The sequence below is a fragment of the Salmo salar genome, chromosome 13, assembly GCF_965601325.2.
Source record: "Salmo salar chromosome 13, fSalSal1, whole genome shotgun sequence".
Lineage (NCBI taxonomy): Eukaryota > Metazoa > Chordata > Actinopteri > Salmoniformes > Salmonidae > Salmo > Salmo salar.
The window spans coordinates 108,103,699-108,124,912 of NC_138303.1; the positions used below are offsets into that span (position 1 = coordinate 108,103,699).

General features: G+C 42.4%; 1 protein-coding gene across 1 annotated transcript in view; it reads left to right on the forward strand.

The window, feature by feature from the left end:
* The window catches only part of LOC106568507 (AF4/FMR2 family member 1), a 95,713-nt gene that overhangs the window by 53,129 nt on the left and 21,370 nt on the right, over positions 1-21,214 (forward strand). The window contains exons 8-14 of the mRNA XM_082959761.1: positions 6,626-6,722; positions 7,288-7,374; positions 7,691-7,727; positions 9,002-9,056; positions 13,047-13,200; positions 14,678-14,867; positions 14,900-15,642. Coding sequence (XP_082815887.1) covers positions 6,626-6,722; positions 7,288-7,374; positions 7,691-7,727; positions 9,002-9,056; positions 13,047-13,200; positions 14,678-14,867; positions 14,900-15,642 — 1,363 coding nt within the window. The remainder of the gene's footprint in view (positions 1-6,625; positions 6,723-7,287; positions 7,375-7,690; positions 7,728-9,001; positions 9,057-13,046; positions 13,201-14,677; positions 14,868-14,899; positions 15,643-21,214) is intronic.

Sequence of the window (21,214 nt, forward strand, 5' to 3'; positions counted from 1 at the left end):
ACAGACAAAACACCTACACAGTTGAATTAAATCTAATTTAACTCACTGTTGTGTGTAGAGGGGTGCTGGAACTATGCAAGCGACTTCATCTTAACCACATTACACTCTTGAGTAATGCAACAATTAACAAGCATGTGCAGACAGAGTTTATTTTTCTCATCTGTAGGCTACACTCCTTTCATTTTTAGCTTCAAGACAAAAGTGCAGAGTTGTTAAAAGCATGTCTTTAAGTAACATTAGCCTATTAAAAAATACATATTCATATGAGAGGGTTAATCGTTAAAGTACGGTACACTTACTGTACAACATTACAACTAACCAGACTGCATTTTTATCAATATCATGCAAATCATTACATATGGTAAAAGCAAATTGTGACAGAAAACGGGGGTACAAGTGAATTCACTGTGGATTTGTGTCAGGTTGACAGATGCAGGTAGCCTAGAGCAGCCTACTGATTACAACCGCAGGTAGCCTAGAGCAGCCTACTGATAACAACCGCAGCTGCAGGTAGACTAGAGCAGCCTACTGATAACCACAGCTGCAGGTAGCATGGAGCAGCCTACTGATAACAGCCACAGGTAGCCTAGAGCAGCCTACTGATGACAACCACAGGTAGCCTAGAGCAGCCTACTGATGACAACCACAGGTAGCCTAGAGCAGCCTACCGATGACAACCGCAGGTAGCCTAGAGCAGTCTACCGACGACAACCGCAGGTAGCCTAGAGCAGCCTACCGACGACAACCGCTGAAATCACCACAATGTTACAAATGAAAGACAATACAAATAGGATATGTTTAGATGGTATCGTCATAAAAATATATATTTTACAAAGTTGGCGGTGAGGATGGGGTTCCATAGTTTTAGGCAGCTACTGCTGAATTTAACATACTGCACTTTCCAGTTTAAACTCTCTGAAATATTCAGAACATTTCTACATTTTACAGATTATACAGAAACATTGCTTTGCTATTACCATTTATACTGTAGGAGTGTTGGGCTGAACGAGATTCTGTTTTACACAGTCCTGCTTTGAGCGAGGCAACTGTCGGGCACGACCTCCGGAGGTAACGTTAGCGCACGAGACGTGAGAATTTTGCAAGTTTACTTCACAATAATGTCTTGAGAATCGATCCCTCTCAAAATTTTGTAGTGAAAAAAAGATGGAAGATAATAATTTCCAATGACATCAACCAGTTAGTAGGCAATGCTTACTCATAATTGGTTAAAACCACACGATGTACACCGCTGTCATTGAAAACACATTGTCCTCTATCTTTACTATGAAACATAATGTGTAATTTTCACATGTTGGTTGTGCTGGAGATAAATATGAAGTAGATTTATTTTATTTTTAAAGCTAATTTTGCTGCAATTCTGTGCATTTTGTCATGGTTAGTGTTATTTTGCTCAAACAAAATAATATAATCAATACTCTCTAAATTCTTGGGTTTTTGGAATTTTTTTAAATTCATGCTGACTGTCTAGCTCAGTGTTTCCAAGCTATGGGTCACGAGACACTGTGAATTAAAATACATTTGCGCTTGGTTCATGGAACCGAGGTTACCTCAGTAGCTGCTAGATGCGTCAGGAACACTGTCCTATCTCCCCCGACAACCATGGAACTCCAAACGCGCAGTGCCTTGGAAAATATTCATTTATTTTATTTTTTTGCTCAGCAATCGACACAAAATACCAAATAATGACAAAGCGCAAAACATTTTTTTTGATTTACACAAGTATTCAAATCCTTGGCTATGAGACTCAATTGAGCTCAGGTGCATCCTGTTTCCATTGATCATCCTTGATATTTGAAAAAATAGATTATAGTACACTTGTGGTAAATTGATTTGACATGACTTGGAAAGGCACAAACCTGTCTATATAAGGTCCCACAGTTGACAGTGCATGTCAGAGCAAAAACCAAGCCATGATGTCGAAGGAATTGTCCGTAGAGCTCAGATAGGATTGTGTCGAGGCACCGATCTGGGGAAGGGTACCAAAACATTTCTGCAACATTGAAGGTCCCCAAGAACACAGTGGCCTCCATCATTCTTAAATGAAAGATGTTTTAGAACCACCAAGACTCTTCCTAGAGCTGGCCACCAGACCAAACTGAGCAATCGGGGGAGAAGGGCCTTGGTCAGGGTGGTGACCAAGAACCTGATGGTCACTCTGGCAGAGTTCCTCTGTGGAGATGGTTGTCCTTCTGGAAGGTTCTCCCATCTCTGCAGCACTACACCAAGCAGGCCTTTATGGTAGAGTGGCCAGACGGAAGCCACTCCTCGGTAAAAGGCACTTGGCAGCAGTGATGTAAAAAGTACCATAGTGTCATATTTGAGTAAAAGTAAAGATGCCATAATAGAAAATGAGTCAAGTGGAAGTCACCCTTGAAAAAAAGTTTTGGGGTTTAAATATACTTAGGTATCAAAAGTAAGAGTATAAATAATTTCAAATGCCTTATATTAAGCAAACTAGATAGCACTGTTTTATTTACAACACTCAGACATAATTTACAAACGATGCATTTGTGTTTAGTGAGTCCACCAGATCAGAGGCAGTAGGGATGACCAGGGATGTTTTCTTGATGAATGCATATATTTGACCATTGTCCTGTCCTGCTAAGCATTCAACATTCAAAAAAAGTACTTTTGGGTGTTAGCGAAAATGTATGGATTAAAAAGTACATTTATTTTCTTCAGGAATGTAGTTAAGTAAATGTTGTCAAATATAAAATCAGCAATAAAAGAAATGTCCCTTTTTCAGGATCCTGTCTTTCAAAGATAATTAGTAAAAATCCAAATACCTTCACAGACAGATCTTCATTGTAAAGGGTTTTAACCTCTATGGGCTAGGTGGGACGCTTGCGTAACAGCCACTGCCAGCCTGTGGCGCGATTTTCAAAACCTTAAAAATCCTATTACTTCAATTTCTCAAACATATGACTATTTTACAGCCATTTAAAGACAAGACTCTCGTTAATCTAACCACACTGTCCGATTTCAAAAAGGCTTTACAACGAAAGCAAAACATTAGATTATGTCAGCAGAGTACCAAGCCAGAAATAATCAGACACCCATTTTTCAAGCCAGCATATAATGTCACCAAAAGCCAGAAGACAGCTAAATGCAGCACTCACCTTTGATCTTCATCAGATGACAACCCTAGGACATTATGTTATACAATACATGCATGTTTTGTTCAATCAAGTTCATATTTATATCAAAAACCAGCTTTTTACATTAGCATGTGACGTTCAGAACTAACATACCCCCCGCAAACTTCCGGGGAATTCGCTAACATTTTACTAAATTACTCACGATAAACATTCACAAAAAGCATAACAATTATTTTAAGAATTATAGATACAGACCTCCTCTATGCACTCGATATGTCCGATTTTAAAATAGCTTTTTGGTGAAAGCACATTTTGCAATATTCTAAGTACATAGCCCAGGCATCACGGGCTCGCTATTTAGACACCCGGCAAGTTTAGCACTCACCATAATCATATTTACTATTATAAAAGTTTGATTACCTTTTGTTGTCTTCGTCAGAATGCACACCCAGGACTGCTACTTCAATAACAAATGTTGGTTTGGTCCAAAATAATCCATCGTTATATCCGAATAGCGGCGTTTTGTTTGTGCGTTCCAGACACTATCCGAAATAGTAAAGAAGTGTCGCGCGCATGGCGCAATTCGTGACAATAAAATTCTAAATATTCCATTACCGTACTTCGAAGCATGTCAACCGCTGTTTAAAATCAATTTTTACGACATTTTTCTCGTAGAAAAGCGATAATATTCCGACAGGGAATCTCCTTTTCGGCAAACAGAGGAAAAAATCCCAAAGGCGGGGGCGGTCGGGGTCACCGCATAAGCCCAGTGTCCCTTGATCGGCCACTTGAGAAAGGCGATAATGTGTTTCAGCCTGGGGCTGGAATGACGACATTCTGTTTTTTCCCGGCTCTGAGCGCCTATGGACGACGTGGGAAGTGTCACGTTAGAGCAGAGATCCTTAGTAAATGATAGAGATGGAAAAGAAGTTCAAGAAATGGTCAGACAGGCCACTTCCTGTAAAGGAATCTCTCAGGTTTTGACCTGCCATTTGAGTTCTGTTATACTCACAGACACCATTCAAACAGTTTTAGAAAATGTAGGGTGTTTTCTATCCATATGTAATAAGTATATGCATATTCTAGTTACTGGGTAGGAGTGGTAACCAGATTAAATCGGTATGTTTTTTATCCAGCCGTGTCAATACTGCCCCCTAGCCCTAACAGGTTAACACTGTTTCCCATGCTTGTTCAATGAACCAGAAACAATTAATGAACATGCACCTGTGGAACGGTCGTTAAGACACTAACAGCTTACAGACGGTAGGCAATTAAGGTCAGTTATTAAAACTTAGGACACTAAAGAGGCCTTTCTACTGACTCTGAAAAACACCAAAAGAAAGATGCCCAGGGTCCCTGCTCATCTGTGTGAACGTGCCTGTGTGGGGATGTTTTTCAGCGGCAGGGACTGGGAGACTAGTTGGGATCAAGGGCAAGATCAATGGAGCAAAGTACAGAGCGATCCTTGATGAATACCTGCTCTTTGAGTGGCCCAACCAGAGCCCGGTCTTGAACCCAATCGAACATCTCTGGAAAGACCTGCAAATAGCTGAGATCCTCGATGGAAACCTGTTCAGGACTTCAGACTGGGGTGAAGGTTCACCTTCTAACAGGCCAATGACCCTAAGCCAAGACAACGCAGGAGTGGCTTTGGGACACGTCCTTGAGTGGCCAAGCATGAGCTCAGACTTGAACCCGATCGACCATCTCTGGAGAGACCTGAATATAGCTGTGCAGCAATGCTCCCCATCCAACCAGACAGAGCTTGAGAGTATCTGCAGAGAAGAATGGGAGAAACTCCCCAAATACAGGTGTGCCAAGCTGGTAGCGTCATACCCAAGAAGACTCGGCTGTAATTGCTGCCAGAAGTGCTTCAACAAAGTACTGAGTAAAAGATCTGAATACCTTTGCAAATATATTTCCAGTTAATTTTTTTTTTTTTATACATTTGCAAACAAACAAAAGTTTTTGGCTTGTCATTGTGGGATATTGTGTGTAAATTGAGGTGGGGGGACCCATTTAATCCATTTTAGAATAAGGCTGTAACAACGTAAAATGTGGAAGAAGTCAAGGGGTCTCAATACTTTCCGAATGCACTCTATATACCTTCTGTTTCCCTCTACAATGTCCACAAGCCTCATTAGAACAGAGTGGACGAGACCAGACACTAAGACCGGGGGGGGAAAGAACCTCAATGATGAGCTGCTTTTCTACACAGAAATTCATTTAAAAAAATTATTGCCTGATGATGATCTTTTGAACTTCCCAATACCTTTTCTGAATTATTTGTCACTTCAAACCATACTTCTTTCACAATAAAAGACCGTCAAAAGTACTGTTAGACTGATTTGTAATTGACTGTCATAACCCCAATTAAAACAAAAAACAACTAAAGAACCATTGGCATTAGATTACATCATTCTACATGGTGTGGTTGCATATCTATATATTTTTTTGTATCAAAATGGGGTCAAGGGTCAAAAGTTTGGGAACCCCCTGGTTTAGCTTTTATTTTGGTGATTTTTGTTAGTTCCCGAAGATGGTTATTTAATAATATAGTGATCCATTATCTTTTCTTCATGTTAGATATCTACCTGTTTTTATATCTGGATGTAGTTGAAGTTTACACTGAAAGCATATTTTCATCCCCAATGTATAGTTTTAAAAAAATATATATGTTTTTAACACTGTTTGGACTTAGACGACCCTGAAAAAACCGCTTAGGTGGCCCGCCCAAGGATTACAATGGCAGAAAAATCCCTGACATGATGTAATTTAGGCCTACATCTTTTAAAAGTCTGTCTTTGGTACTCTATAGGCTACTGAAACCAGGCAGTTGAAATGTTTCACTGAAAACTGCCTGGCTCAGCTGACTAAGCTGAAGTGACAACTGAATACTGTTGTTTTGTTTTGTCAGAATGTGTCCCACAATGTTAATCTGATAAAATAATTTGATGCGCCGCTACATCGTTCCTGCCTTGTTTTTACATTCCTATCAATGAATAGCCTAAATCATGTAAGCCTTTTAGTTGACACGTCTGTGCACTCAAGACATTGCTGTTCTTATAAGAAACAACTTAAAAAGTTGCTGTAAACAATTATCCCAAATCTTGAACATTTATTTGTTTGTGTGACATACAATGACGAGAGAGAGAGAACTAAAAAGGCAAGTTGTTAAATATGAAAGTCCACCCAAAAAGGCAAATTCTTTGATTGTCCGAACTTGAACTGAAATCCTGTGACCATCTTTGAGCTCTGAGATTCCAATCATGGAGAACACACACACACACACACACACACACACACACACACACACACACACACACACACACCCTGTCCTGGCCTCAGACTGACCTCTGAGAAGGGGCCTCTTCTCAAGCTCACTGGGCTGTATCGTGTGTGTGTGTGTGTGTGTGTGTGTGTGTGTGTCAGGGGAAAGTCACATGATCGTAGTTGTTTCAGAGCATTTACCACCATGCCTGTGTTATGTATGTGTTTTGTTCAAGCTTCCCCTATTGGCTGGTTTCTGTGTCACTCAAACAGTGTTGTGCTGCCTTCCAGACGCCGTCAAATGAAGCTGACTGTGTGGAAGACATTCTGAGGGTAAGCACTTCTCAAATCTTTACTAATGAATCGTGGAGAGGTGGAGGTGGCTCAGTTTGCTAGTGTTCATTATCATCATGGCTAAATAGGGATTTAGCCGCTGAGCACTTTTCACATTCTTGTGTTAAATCCAACCCATGTTTAAAGAGCTAGCTAGCTAGCTAGCATTTATTCAGGACAGAACCCCACTTCATGTGCTGTATGAATGAGTCATAGGTGTCCTGCTGGGTAGGGTAGTTAGTCCTCCTCTCTGGGTCCTGCTGGGCAGGGTAGTTAGTCCTCCTCTCTGGGTCCTGCTGGGTAGGGTAGTTAGTCCTCCTCCTCTCTGGGTCCTGCTGGGTAGGGTAGTTAGTCCTCCTCGTCTCTGGGTCCTGCTGGGTAGGGTAGTTAGTCCTCCTCCTCTCTGGGTCCTGCTGGGCAGGGTAGTTAGTCCTCCTCCTCTCTGGGTCCTGCTGGGTAGGGTAGTTAGTCCTCCTCGTCTCTGGGTCCTGCTGGGTAGGGTAGTTAGTCCTCCTCCTCTCTGGGTTGACTCCCCTCTCTCTCTCTGCCTCTCTCCCTCCTTCAGGAAATGACCCACTCTTGGCCTCCTCTCCTGACTGCCATCCAGACACCCAGCACAGTTGAGCCCTCCAAGTTCTCCTTCCCAGTCAAGGTGAGCCTGAAGGCCCTCTGCATTGCCTGAGCTGCACAACCTACTGTAACTAGTATTCACTTTAGGTATTCAACCTCAAACACTTCAGGCCATGGGTTCTACTCTAAATAGCAACTCAGAATCCCCCCCCAAAAATGTCCTTTTACGCATGTTCCACTTAGTCATTCACAGCACCTACACTACATACATTAATCATCAGTGTTGTAGTCTGTTGTCGTAGATTCTGAGGGAAAGCATAACGCCTCCCTTGTCGTGTGTGTGGGAGTCTATGTTAGTGTCACTAAGGCTGGTTGCCTCTACTTTGTCCCCCTCACAGGAAGCACAGCATGTCCCACCTGCATCTCCAGGACAAAGTAAGTCAATGTGGGGGATTGGGAGTCTATACTCACTGGATATACCATATTACAACACGTTAATGTGGGGGATTGGGAGTCTATACTCACTGGATATACCATATTACAACACGTTAATGTGGGGGATTGGGAGTCTATAGTCACTGGATATACCATATTACAACACGTTAATGTGGGGGATTGGGAGTCTATAGTCACTGGATATACCATATTACAGCATGAAGTTAAACACTAGCTCAGCAATGTACTTCTCAAAGTAGAACAAGGCTTTTATTAGCTCATTGGCAGTTGATGGGGGGGGTCGCTCTTGTGCAGCTCTGTTTCCGTGGTTGTGCTCTAAATACCACCTGGGTGCCCTCTCTTGCTTTCTCTCTCTATCTACATTTGTTCCTCTTGTGTGTCTTGCTCCCTCTCCTTCCTTCCCTTTCACTCCTCTCTCTCTCTCTCAATCCACCACGACGACACCTTCCCTTTTGGTGTCAGATTGTATTATCCTCATGACAGAGGAGACTTTAAAACCCTCCCATGGCCTCTTAACATCAAAACTACTGGAGAATGGTCACTTCCTCCACTCCTGTCGCTCTCTCTCTTTCGCCCGCCCTCTCTCTCTCTCTCTCGCCCGCCCTCTCTCTCTCTCTCGCCCGCCCTCTCTCTCTCTCTCGCCCGCCCTCTCTCTCTCTCTCTCTCGCCCGCCCTCTCTCTCTCTCTCTCTCGCCCGCCCTCTCTCTCTCGCCCGCCCTCTCTCTCTCGCCCGCCCTCTCTCTCTCTCTCTCTCGCCCGCCCTCTCTCTCTCTCTCTCTCGCCCGCCCTCTCTCTCTCTCTCTCCCGCCCTCTCTCTCTCTCTCGCCCGCCCTCTCTCTCTCTCGCCCGCCCTCTCTCTCTCTCGCCCGCCCTCTCTCTCTCTGTCTCGCCCGCCCTCTCTCTCTCTGTCTCGCCCGCCCTCTCTCTCTCTCTCTCGCCCGCCCTCTCTCTCTCTCTCTCTCTCTCTCTCGCCCGCCCTCTCTCTTTCGCCCGCCCTCTCTCTCTCTTTCGCCCGCCCTCTCTCTTTCGCCCGCCCTCTCTCTCTTGCCCGCCCGCCCTCTCTCTCTCTCGCCCGCCCTCTCTCTCTCTCGCCCGCCCTCTCTCTCTCTCTCTCTCTCTTGCGCTCACTATGCCTGAATCTCCTCCACTGAGCTCACTGATTTGGTGACGGGCCGTGATGCTGTTTAGTGCTGCATCCTTTATTCTGTCTGCGTTTTAGTAATGATGTTTGGTGTTATCTCTTCTCTTCCCAGAACACTATGGATCACCTCCACTAGACCCGCCCTCCATCTGTCAACAGAGCTCAGGGTGAGTATACACTCTTCACCCTGTGTCAAGTCCCCAACAAGGAGCTACACTGTGCCCCAGGCCCTGGCCTTCCGTTCGGGTTGAAAAAATTGTATAGATCGCTCTCAGATTAGAGGTTTCACCGGCAGGGACACATAGAGCCTCTAGTCACATGTGGGAGTGCCATTTGCATGAGTGCCACATACTCCATTTCTCTCTTTACAGACTGAGCCTGCAGAGGGCCAGCGTCCTCACACAGCCGTGTGTGTCACGGTTTCTTACCTAAACATCTTTCTATGTGTTGTAGTAGAACACAGCTGGGAAATTCCCACCCCGTCTCTTTAACGTCAGTGAGGACATGGTCAAAAAACAGCCGCGAAATTACGTACCAAAACTTTTTGAGGTGAGATGAATTCCCCCTTACAATATGACATACAAAAACGCCATGTCATGCATGCTCCTCACCTGTGTGTGATGGGGACCTCTGAAACAAAGTTTCCCCCAGGTGACCTCCCCCCCCACAACACCTGAGCCACCTGAGCACAGGAAGGAGTTGAGGGCTCAGGCTAGTGGGCCCCAAGCGTAAACGGCTTCTGTTGGGGTATGCACCCAGGGGACAGTCCTATTACAATAGACAGGTGGGCTGACAATCCTATTTATAGCTACAGTACATGTTGGATGGATGGTGAAAGAGCTCTACAGTATCCCCTTTCACTCACCTACACCTTGTTTTTAAGGAATTGTATTCTCTTTATTCAACCCTTCATCCACACAATATTTAATGACCGTAAACCCGTCCGCCCGGCGGATATAACCGCGGTTGACCACTGGTTATGAGTCAACACGCGCGTCATTAACCTCCACTCACTCTTAGGGGGCCAAACATTTTTTTGCTAGCTCATGGAATGTGTTCATCTCTTGTCAAATTGCAGCTATGCCACCTAGCCTAGGCTATATGAATTTGTGTAGGTAGCCCTCAATTCAGGGTATATAGTGATGTTGCAGGGGGAAAATCACCGTCTTTACTAGGGCTGTTCTGGTGACCGTATTACCGCCACACCGGGAGTCATGACCGCAGTAAAATAAAGGTTGGGTGGATGGTGAAAGAGCTCTACAGTAACCCCCTTTCACTCACCTACACCTGAAAACAGGAAGGTTTCCAAGTTGGTAGAACATGGTGTTTGCAACGCCAGGGTTGTGGGTTCGATTCCCACGGGGGGACCAGTACGGAGAGAAGAAATGTATGCATTCACAACTGTAAGTCGCTTTGGATAAGAGCGTCTGCTAAATGACTAAAATGTTGTTTTTTTTTAAATGTAAATGTGAATCTCCACAGAGGAAATCTGGAGCTCTGTCAGAGTGACAGGCATGCCTGCAGGATTTCTTTTTGTCTGATTTTAGATATGTTCCTGCTTATCATTTCTAACATTTTGGTAGGCTAATTGTTAGTCAACTTTGACTATAATTGGATACATACAGCTTCTCTTCTGTCATTATATGTTGCCCTAGAAGACTAAATCAACTCTTGCTCACCAGAATGTCATAAATCGATAGAATGAATGCTTCAATTTAGTTGACAACTGTAAAGTTTTCCTTGTCATCTCTGCTTCTTTCGTGGAGCAAAGACATTTAGGGACCGGGGAGAAAATGCAATAACAAAAAAGATTTTCCGTCTAAACTTTTGACCGGTTGTAAGGAAATAGAAAGCTGTGAAAAATGACTCAACATGTTTCTGATCATATTTCAGTTCGGCCTGGATGAATAGTATAAATTAAGATGTCAGCTTTTATGACGTTGGTGAAGAAAGCACCTGTACAGATGGTATCGAACTGCACATTCACACCCTCTCAAGATTCTGAAAGAAAGAAATCCTATTTCTCCACTCTTGTTCCCGAGTGAAAATCTTAATTTCATTTGGTGTGTCATGATAATGCAAGGAATGCTTAAATCTGCAGGAGTTAAGATTAAGGCAATGTGAGAGGTTAAAGATGCACAGTCAGTATCCAGATTTCAGTTTACATCTGAACAGTAGCCTGCAAGTTCCCTTAGGCCTATTAGAAGTACCCGTCTTGTGACTGTCGAATATGTTTGGCGCCTCACAATCATCACGCATAACATCACTGCTATCATCCTTTTTTTACCACGTCACCAACTTTTTTAAAAACATTATTTATTTTCAACTCTCTTTTTCTCTTACTGATTTAAACTCCGACATTGTCCTTTTTTGCCACCGTGGATCGATGTTAACTTTTTAATTTTTTTTATTTATTTTGCCCATCCCCAAAAGGATTTGGCAGTTGGCTTGTTGGCTATTTGGCGCACATGCAGTTAGGCCCTAAGCCTTAGGCTTTAGTCAATGATGCCAGATAGCCAAAAAGAATGAAAAGAAATACCTAAATGTAGCCTGTAAATATACATTTCACAAGAATTATACATTTATGTGACCGTTGGGTCTGCGTAATCTCCTGTTATGCACTATGGACATGCGTTTTGTAGTACCCAACTCGCTAATGATCCTCAGGTCGCTACTGGCCTGTTAGTCAGGACTCTATTTTCCCTCTAACCACTCTGACATCAATGCAAATTAAATCTAAAATCACATCAAACACTGTATCGTGCTTTTAAAACTCACCTCACTGTGATTTGATCCATTTTAAAGATGGAAGTTCAACAGCAGGTTGAAACTGAGTGTAAAACATGGTCCTTGTGGATGTTGTTTTAAAGCCTAACCTATTGAAATGGACAGCACTTTCTAAGGAGGTGATTAAATTCAAAACACCCATATGAATAGGCCTATATATGAGCCCAATCAGCCTACTGCATATCACACACAGCAGAAAAACATTTACAAATATATATTTTTTTAACCGTTTTTATTTGACCAGGTAAGTTGACAAGGGCAAATTCTCATTTACAGCAACGACCTGGGGAATATTTACAGGGGAGAGGAGGGGGGATAAATGAGCCAATTTGGAAGCTGGGGATGATTAGGTGACCATGATTGTATGAGGGCCAGATCAGGAATTTATCCAGGACACCGGGGTTAACACCCCTACTCTTACGATAAGTGCCATGGGATCTTTAGTGACCACAGAGAGTCAGGACACCAGTTTTAACGTCCCATCTGAAAGACGGCACCCTACACTGTGAATTGTAAGATGTCATAATTGATCTAGCAAGCCTATACTCCACAATTAATCATTCTAGTAATCACCTTTTTGAGTGTGGACTGTAAATGTACAGTACATCTCAAACAGCGTGTTTATATACACAATCTATTATTAATAAATGCGCTACAAAATGTTATCATCAGGTAAATAAGCCCACATCTATGTATAGTGGATGGACTTGGTTACTTTGTGCTACACATCACTTTTATGCTCAACATAGCCACTTCATATGAGCACTCGCTCCGCAATGGACTGGCCTACAGCCTGTGGCATGGTGCACAGCCACTTATACAAGGGTGGGTCTAATCCTGAATGCTAGTTAGTGATAACCGCATTCCAGCCAGTGTCTATTCCACAAATTACCACCGGCTAAATCTATGACGTTAAAATGCCTATTTACTCTGTTCCATCTGACTGCAATCCACTTTTTTTTTAGTGATGGTGAATATTAAATGGATTTTATTAGACATTTTTAAATGTAGATGTTCCAACGGCGCATATCAGTGGCTTTTAAATGTGTGGAAGCCTAGAGATGCTAAACGTGTTTTATTAATTAACGGTCAATTACCGTGAGACCGGGAGTCATCTGCATGACCATAACCGGCTGACAAAATGTCATCACCGATTCACCCCTAATCGTAACTCATTACATTTGCTTTTTAAACAGTATTGTTTTTTTTGTTGGTCATGCTGTGTCAGGATATGAGACTTTCATTCTCTGGCCTATCTTAACCTGCTGATCTGATTTTAATCTGTGTCTGTCTCTGTGTTCTCTGGTTGCAGGTAACCCTACTCTGTCTGTTTGGTTGTAACCCTGTTCTTTCTCTTTCTGGTCCCTCAGTACGGTTACAGCAGCACATTCCAGTGGGGTGGAGTCAGCCAGCTCCAGTGACTCTGAGAGCAGCTCAGGGTCAGAGTCAGGCAGTGAGAGCAGTGAGAGTGGGACAGAGGCCCCACCACAGCCCCTCAGGAGTAGCAGCCCACCTGTGACAAAGGTACAATCACACAGCACACTGATTAGTCATGCACTCAGAACACTTAAATAAATGTGCTTTGATCATATATACACTAATTTGTGTCCAGGAAACTGACCCCACAAAGTCCTGGACTAAAAAAAAAATTGCTCAATGGACAATCTCAGAACTAGATTTAGTCCTCTAATCTGTGCCTGGTCCAGTCAAACGTTTGGACACACCTACTCATTCAAGGGTTTTTCTTCATTTGTACTATTTTCTACATTGTAGAATACTAGTAAAGACATAAACTATGAAATAACACATATGGAATCGTGTAGTAACCAAAAAAGTGTTAAACAAATCAAAATATATTTGAGATTCTTCCCAAGTAGCCACCATTTTGCCTTGATAACCGCTTTGCACACTCTTGGCATTCTCTCAACCAGTTTCATGAAGTAGTCACCTGGAATGCATTTCAATCAACAGGTGTGCCTTGTTAAAAATTAATTCTTGGAATTTCTTTCCGTATTGCATTTGAGCCAATCAGTTGTTGTGTTGTGATAAGGTAGGGGTGGTATACAGAAGATAGCCCTATTTTGTAAAAGACCAAGTCTGTATTATGGCAAGAACAGATCAAATAAGCAAAGAGACACGACCGTCAATATGGAACATTTGAAGAACTTTGAAAGTTTCTTTCAGTAGAAATCTGTCGTTTGAGATTTTTGGACTCATCAGACCAAAGGACAGATTTCCACCGTTCCATTGTTCATGTTTCTTGGCCCCAGCAAGTCTCTTATTATTATTGGTGTCCTTTAGAAGTGGTTTCTTTGCAGCAATTTGACCATGAAGGCCTGACTCACACAGTCTCCTCTGAACAGTTGATGTTGAGATGTGTCTGTTACTTGAACCTCTGCAGCAGAGGTATCTCTGGGTCTTCCTTTCCTGTGGCGGTCCTCATGAGAGCCAGTTTCATCATGGCGCTTGATGGTTTTTGCGACTGCACTTGAAGAATCTTTCAAAGTTCTTAAAATGTTCCATGTTGACTGACCTTCATGTCTTAAACTAATAATGGACTGTCTTCTGTATACCAACCCTACCTTGTCACAACACAACTGATTGGCTCAAACGCATTAAAGAAGGAAAGAAATTCCACAAATTAACTTTTAACAAGGTACACACCTGTAAATTGAAATTATTTATTTAACACTTTTTTGGTTACTGCATGATTCCATGTGTTATTTCATAGTTTTTATGTCTTCACTATTCTACAATATTAAAAATAAAGAAATCTTTGAATGAGTAGGTGTCCAAACTTTTGACTGGTACTAAAATATATATATTTTATTTATTTATTTTTGTGGTAATGACTGGAGTAGCATGGTTTCCATGGTTTCCAGGTGTCTGATGCCATTCCATTCGTTCCGTTCCAGCCATTCTTATGAGCCGTCCTCCCCTCAGCAGCCTCCGCTAATATATATTTGTGTTTCTTTTCATTGATCCTATATTGTCTGTCCAGACGGAGGGCCCCGTGGTGACTAACTGGCAGTTGAACAACTGGATCCGAGTGAGCCAGCAGAACCCCAGCACAGAGAGCCAGAGTGACACTCTACTGAGCCCTCTACACAAACAGCAGCAGAGCCATGAGGAGGAGGCCATTCCTCCCAGGGACTACAAATCCCACACACCCCCACATCGCCCAGAGTTCAGTGACGGTGAAGCCAAACCTCAACGCAGTGAAGGCGCTGCCCACAACCAGCATGTCCAACACAAGTCCCCGGCCGCCTCGCACATTGGGACAGCAGCAGCAGCCAGAGAAAGACAGTGGGGAACAAACACCCCTCCAGACCAGCCAAGGCTACCCGCCCTGAAGACCCTCAGGCTGGGTTACAGGTGGAGAGTGTGGAGGTGGTCCCCCGTGACAAAGACTCCTCGTTCACAGACAGGCCAAAGGTCAAAACGAAAACCGGCCACAGCAGTAGCAAGAGCAGCGGAGCCAAAACAAACAGCAGGAAGCCTGCCAAGCGTGGCGCCTCTGAGAAGAAGACCGAACAACCAGAGTCACAGGGTGGCCCCAAGGTGACTCTGGTGTTGGACTGTAAGAGGGAGAAGTCTCCTAGTCCCAACCCTGCCCAGGAGGTAGACCAGCCAGCCCCAGCTGTGGTGAAGACCACCAGTGTCAGGACAGAGACCCTCCCGGCCCCTCAGAAGGGCCAAAAGAAGCCCCGGCGCCACTCTCTAGACCCGTCACACAAGGCCAAGCGGGAGTCCTCAGCCAAAGCTTCCAGGGTCCGCCAGGGGCCAACACGGGCCCTGCTGGTAAAGATAGAACTGAGCCTGCTGTCCAGGGTGCCCTCCCAGGGCTCCAGGCCTCCTTCAGGGGGCCAGGAGCCAGCCATCAGGAAGGGACCCAACACGGCCCCAGAGAGGGGGGACACCAACCCTGCTGCCCCCATCCCTACCAAAGTCTGCAAGAAGAGACCGGTATGTTGGCTTTTTATTGTTATGATGAAATGGTATGGTGTTGCAGGTTAGTAGTGGTTGTTGTTTTTTGCTTGATGAGCTGGTCTTGGTTCAGCAGCCCTTTGTATTAGTAGTAACCTTCTCCCACTCCTAGCCCGGTGTAGGTGTATCAGCAGTGCTAAAACACAATGGGGTTGTGCTTGCTATCATACCGGCAGACACCGTGTCCCGTACTACCTGTACACCTTCCTGTTACGCAACGGCACCGTCCGCAACCGCAGGTCTCTCCAGAGGGTGGTGCGGTCAGCCCAACGAATCACCGGGGGCAAACTACCTGCCCTCCAGGACACCTTCAGCCAACGGTGTCACAGGGAAGGCCATGAAGATCATCAAGGACCTCAGCCACCTGAGCCACGGCCTGTTCACCCTGCTACCATCTAGAAGATCATCAAGGTCCTCAGCCACCTGAGCCACGGCCTGTTCACCCTGCTACCATCTAGAAGATCATCAAGGACCTCAGCCACCTGAGCCACGGCCTGTTTACCCTGCGACCATCTAGAAGATCATCAAGGACCTCAGCCACCTGAGCCACGGCCTGTTCACCCTGCTAACATCTAGAAGGCGGAGACCGTGCAGGTGCATCAAAGCTGGGAACGAGAGACTGAGAAACAGCTTCTATCTCCAGACAGTCAGACTGTTAAACAGTCACCATTAGCAGGCCTCCGCCCTGAACATCAGTCACTGTCACTAGCTAGCTATCACCCAGTACTCTACCCTGCACCTTAGTGACTAACATATGCAAGGAAAACCATTCTTCACACCATGACACCAGGCAGGATGGGGTCCATGGACTCATGCTGCATACGCCAAATCCTGACTCTGCCATCAGCATGACGCATCAGGAACCAGGATTCGTCGGACCAGGCGATGTTTTTTCCACTCAATTGTCCAGTGTTGGTGATCTCATGCCCACAGGAGCTGCCTCTTCTTCTTCTTGTTTTTTAGCTGATAGGAGTGGAACCCTGTGTGGTCGTCTGCTGCAAATAGCCAATCCCGTGACAAGGAACGATGAGTTGTGCGTTCTGAGATGCCGTTCTGCAAACCGCTGTGGTTCTGCGCCGTTATTTGCCTGTTTGTGGGTCCGCCTGTTAGCTTGCATGATTCTTACCATTCTCCTTCGACCTGTCTCTCATCAACAAGCAGTTTTTTTTCGCCCACAGAGCTGCCGCTGACGATCATACCACGCTTTGGTCACTCGTTGTTGCACATTTTAGCGTTCGATCAAACCGTAATGGAAAGTCTCAATGTCTGCCTGCTTTATAGTATATAGCAAGCCACGTGACTCACTGTCTGTAGGAGCAAATCATTTTCATAAAGGGTGTGGTGTACCTAATAAATGTATAACTACTGCTGTACACACCTTTTCTATTCATATACTGTCCATACTGTCTATACACACTATCCTATATAACTACTGTCTATACACACCATCCTTTATAACTACTGTCTATACACACCATCCTATATAACTACTGTCTATACACACCATCCTATTATAACTACTGTCTATACTGTCTATACACACCATCCTATATAACTACTGTCTATACACACCATCCTATATAACTACTGTCTATACACACCATCCTATATAACTACTGTCTATACACACCATCCTATTATAACTACTGTCTATACACACCATCCTATATAACTACTGTCTATACACACCATCCTATATAACTACTGTCCATACTGTCTATACACACCATCCTATATAACTACTGTCTATACACACCATCCTATTATAACTACTGTCTATACACACCATCCTATATAACTACTGTCTATACACACCATCCTCTATAACTACTGTCTATACACACCATCCTATTATAACTACTGTCTATACACACCATCCTATATAACTACTGTCTATACACACCATCCTATATAACTACTGTCTATACACACCATCCTATTATAACTACTGTCTATACACACCATCCTATATAACTACTGTCTATACACACCATCCTATATAACTACTGTCTATACTGTCTATACACACCATCCTATATAACTACTGTCTATACACACCATCCTATATAACTACTGTCTATACTGTCTGTACACACCATCCTATATAACTACTGTCTATACACACCATCCTATATAACTACTGTCTATACACACCATCCTATATAACTACTGTCTATACACACCATCCTATATAACTACTGTCTATACTGTCTATACACACCATCCTATATAACTACTGTCTATACACACCATCCTATATAACTACTGTCTATACACACCATCCTATATAACTACTGTCTATACACACCATCCTATTATAACTACTGTCTATACACACCATCCTATATAACTACTGTCTATACACACCATCCTATATAACTACTGTCTATACACACCATCCTATATAACTACTGTCTATACACACCATCCTATATAACTACTGTCTATACACACCATCCTATATAACTACTGTCTATACTGTCTATACACACCATCCTATATAACTACTGTCTATACACACCATCCTATATAACTACTGTCTATACACACCATCCTATATAACTACTGTCCATACTGTCTATACACACCATCCTATATAACTACTGTCCATACACACCATCCTATATAACTACTGTCTATACTGACTATACACACCATCCTATATAACTACTGTCTATACACACCATCCTATATAACTACTGTCCATACTGTCTATACACACCATCCTATATAACTACTGTCTATACTGTCTATACACACCATCCTGTATAACTACTGTCTATACACACCATCCTATATAACTACTGTCTATACACACCATCCTATATAACTACTGTCTATACACACCATCCTATATAACTACTGTCTATACACACCATCCTATATAACTACTGTCTATACTGTCTATACACACCATCCTATTATAACTACTGTCTATACACACCATCCCATATAACTACTGTCTATACACACCATCCTATATAACTACTGTCTATACACACCATCCTATATAACTACTGTCTATACACACCATCCTATATAACTACTGTCTATACACACCATCCTATTATAACTACTGTCTATACACACCATCCTATATAACTACTGTCTATACACACCATCCTATATAACTACTGTCTATACACACCATCCTATTATAACTACTGTCTATACACACCATCCTATATAACTACTGTCTATACACACCATCCTATATAACTACTGTCTATACACACCATCCTATTATAACTACTGTCTATACACACCATCCCATATAACTACTGTCTATACACACCATCCTATATAACTACTGTCTATACACACCATCCTATTATAACTACTGTCGATACACACCATCCTATATAACTACTGTCTATACACACCATCCTATATAACTACTGTCTATACACACCATCCTATTATAACTACTGTCTATACACACCATCCTATATAACTACTGTCTATACACACCATCCTATATAACTACTGTCTATACACACCATCCTATATAACTACTGTCTATACACACCATCCTATTATAACTACTGTCGATACACACCATCCTATATAACTACTGTCTATACACACCATCCTATTGTAACTACTGTCTATACACACCATCCTATATAACTACTGTCTATACTGTCTATACACACCATCCTATTATAACTACTGTCTATACACACCATCCTATATAACTACTGTCTATACACACCATCCTATATAACTACTGTCTATACACACCATCCTATATAACTACTGTCTATACACACCAGCCTATTATAACTACTGTCTATAAACACCATCCTATATAACTACTGTCTATACACACCATCCTGTATAACTACTGTCTATACTGTCTATACACAGCATCCTATATAACTACTGTCTATACACACCATCCTATATAACTACTGTCTATACACACCATCCTATATAACTACTGTCTATACACACCATCCTATATAACTACTGTCTATACACACCATCCTATATAACTACTGTCTATACTGTCTATACACACCATCCTATATAACTACTGTCTATACACACCATCCTATATAACTAATGTCTATACTGTCTATACACACCATCCTATATAACTACTGTCTATACACACCATCCTATATAACTACTGTCTATACACACCATCCTATTATAACTACTGTCTATACTGTCTATACACACCATCCTATATAACTACTGTCTATACACACCATCCTATATAACTACTGTCTATACACACCATCCTATTATAACTACTGTCTATACACACCATCCTATATAACTACTGTCTATACACACCATCCTATATAACTACTGTCTATACACACCATCCTATTATAACTACTGTCTATACACACCATCCTATATAACTACTGTCTATACACACCATCCTATATAACTACTGTCTATACTGTCTATACACACCATCCTATATAACTACTGTCTATACTGTCTATACACACCATCCTATATAACTACTGTCTATACACACCATCCTATATAACTACTGTCTATACACACCATCCTATATAACTACTGTCTATACACACCATCCTATATAACTACTGTCTATACTGTCTATACACACCATCCTATATAACTACTGTCTATACACACCATCCTATTATAACTACTGTCTATACTGTCTATACACACCATCCTATATAACTACTGTCTATACTGTCTATACACACCATCCTATATAACTACTGTCTATACACACCATCCTATATAACTACTGTCTATACACACCATCCTATATAACTACTGTCTATACACACCATCCTATATAACTACTGTCTATACACACCATCCTATATAACTACTGTCTATACACACCATCCTCTATAACTACTGTCTATACACACCATCCTATATAACTACTGTCTATACACACCATCCTATATAACTACTGTCTATACACACCATCCTATATAACTACTGTCTATACACACCATCCTATTATAACTACTGACTATACACACCATCCTATATAACTACTGTCTATACTGTCTATACACACCATCCTATATAACTACTGTCTATACACACCATCCTATTATAACTACTGTCTATACACACCATCCTATATAACTACTGTCTATACACACCATCCTATTATAACTACTGTCTATACACACCATCCTATATAACTAATGTCTATACACACCATCCTATATAACTACTGTCTATACTGTCTATACACACCATCCTATTATAACTACTGTCTATACACACCATCCTATTATAACTACTGTCTATACACACCATCCTATATAACTAATGTCTATACACACCATCCTATATAACTACTGTCTATACACACCATCCTATATAACTACTGTCTATACACACCATCCTATATAACTACTGTCTATACACACCATCCTATATAACTACTGTCTATACACACCATCCTATTATAACTACTGTCTATACTGTCTGTACACACCATCCTATATAACTACTGTCTATACACACCATCCTATATAACTACTGTCTATACACACCATCCTATATAACTACTGTCTATACACACCATCCT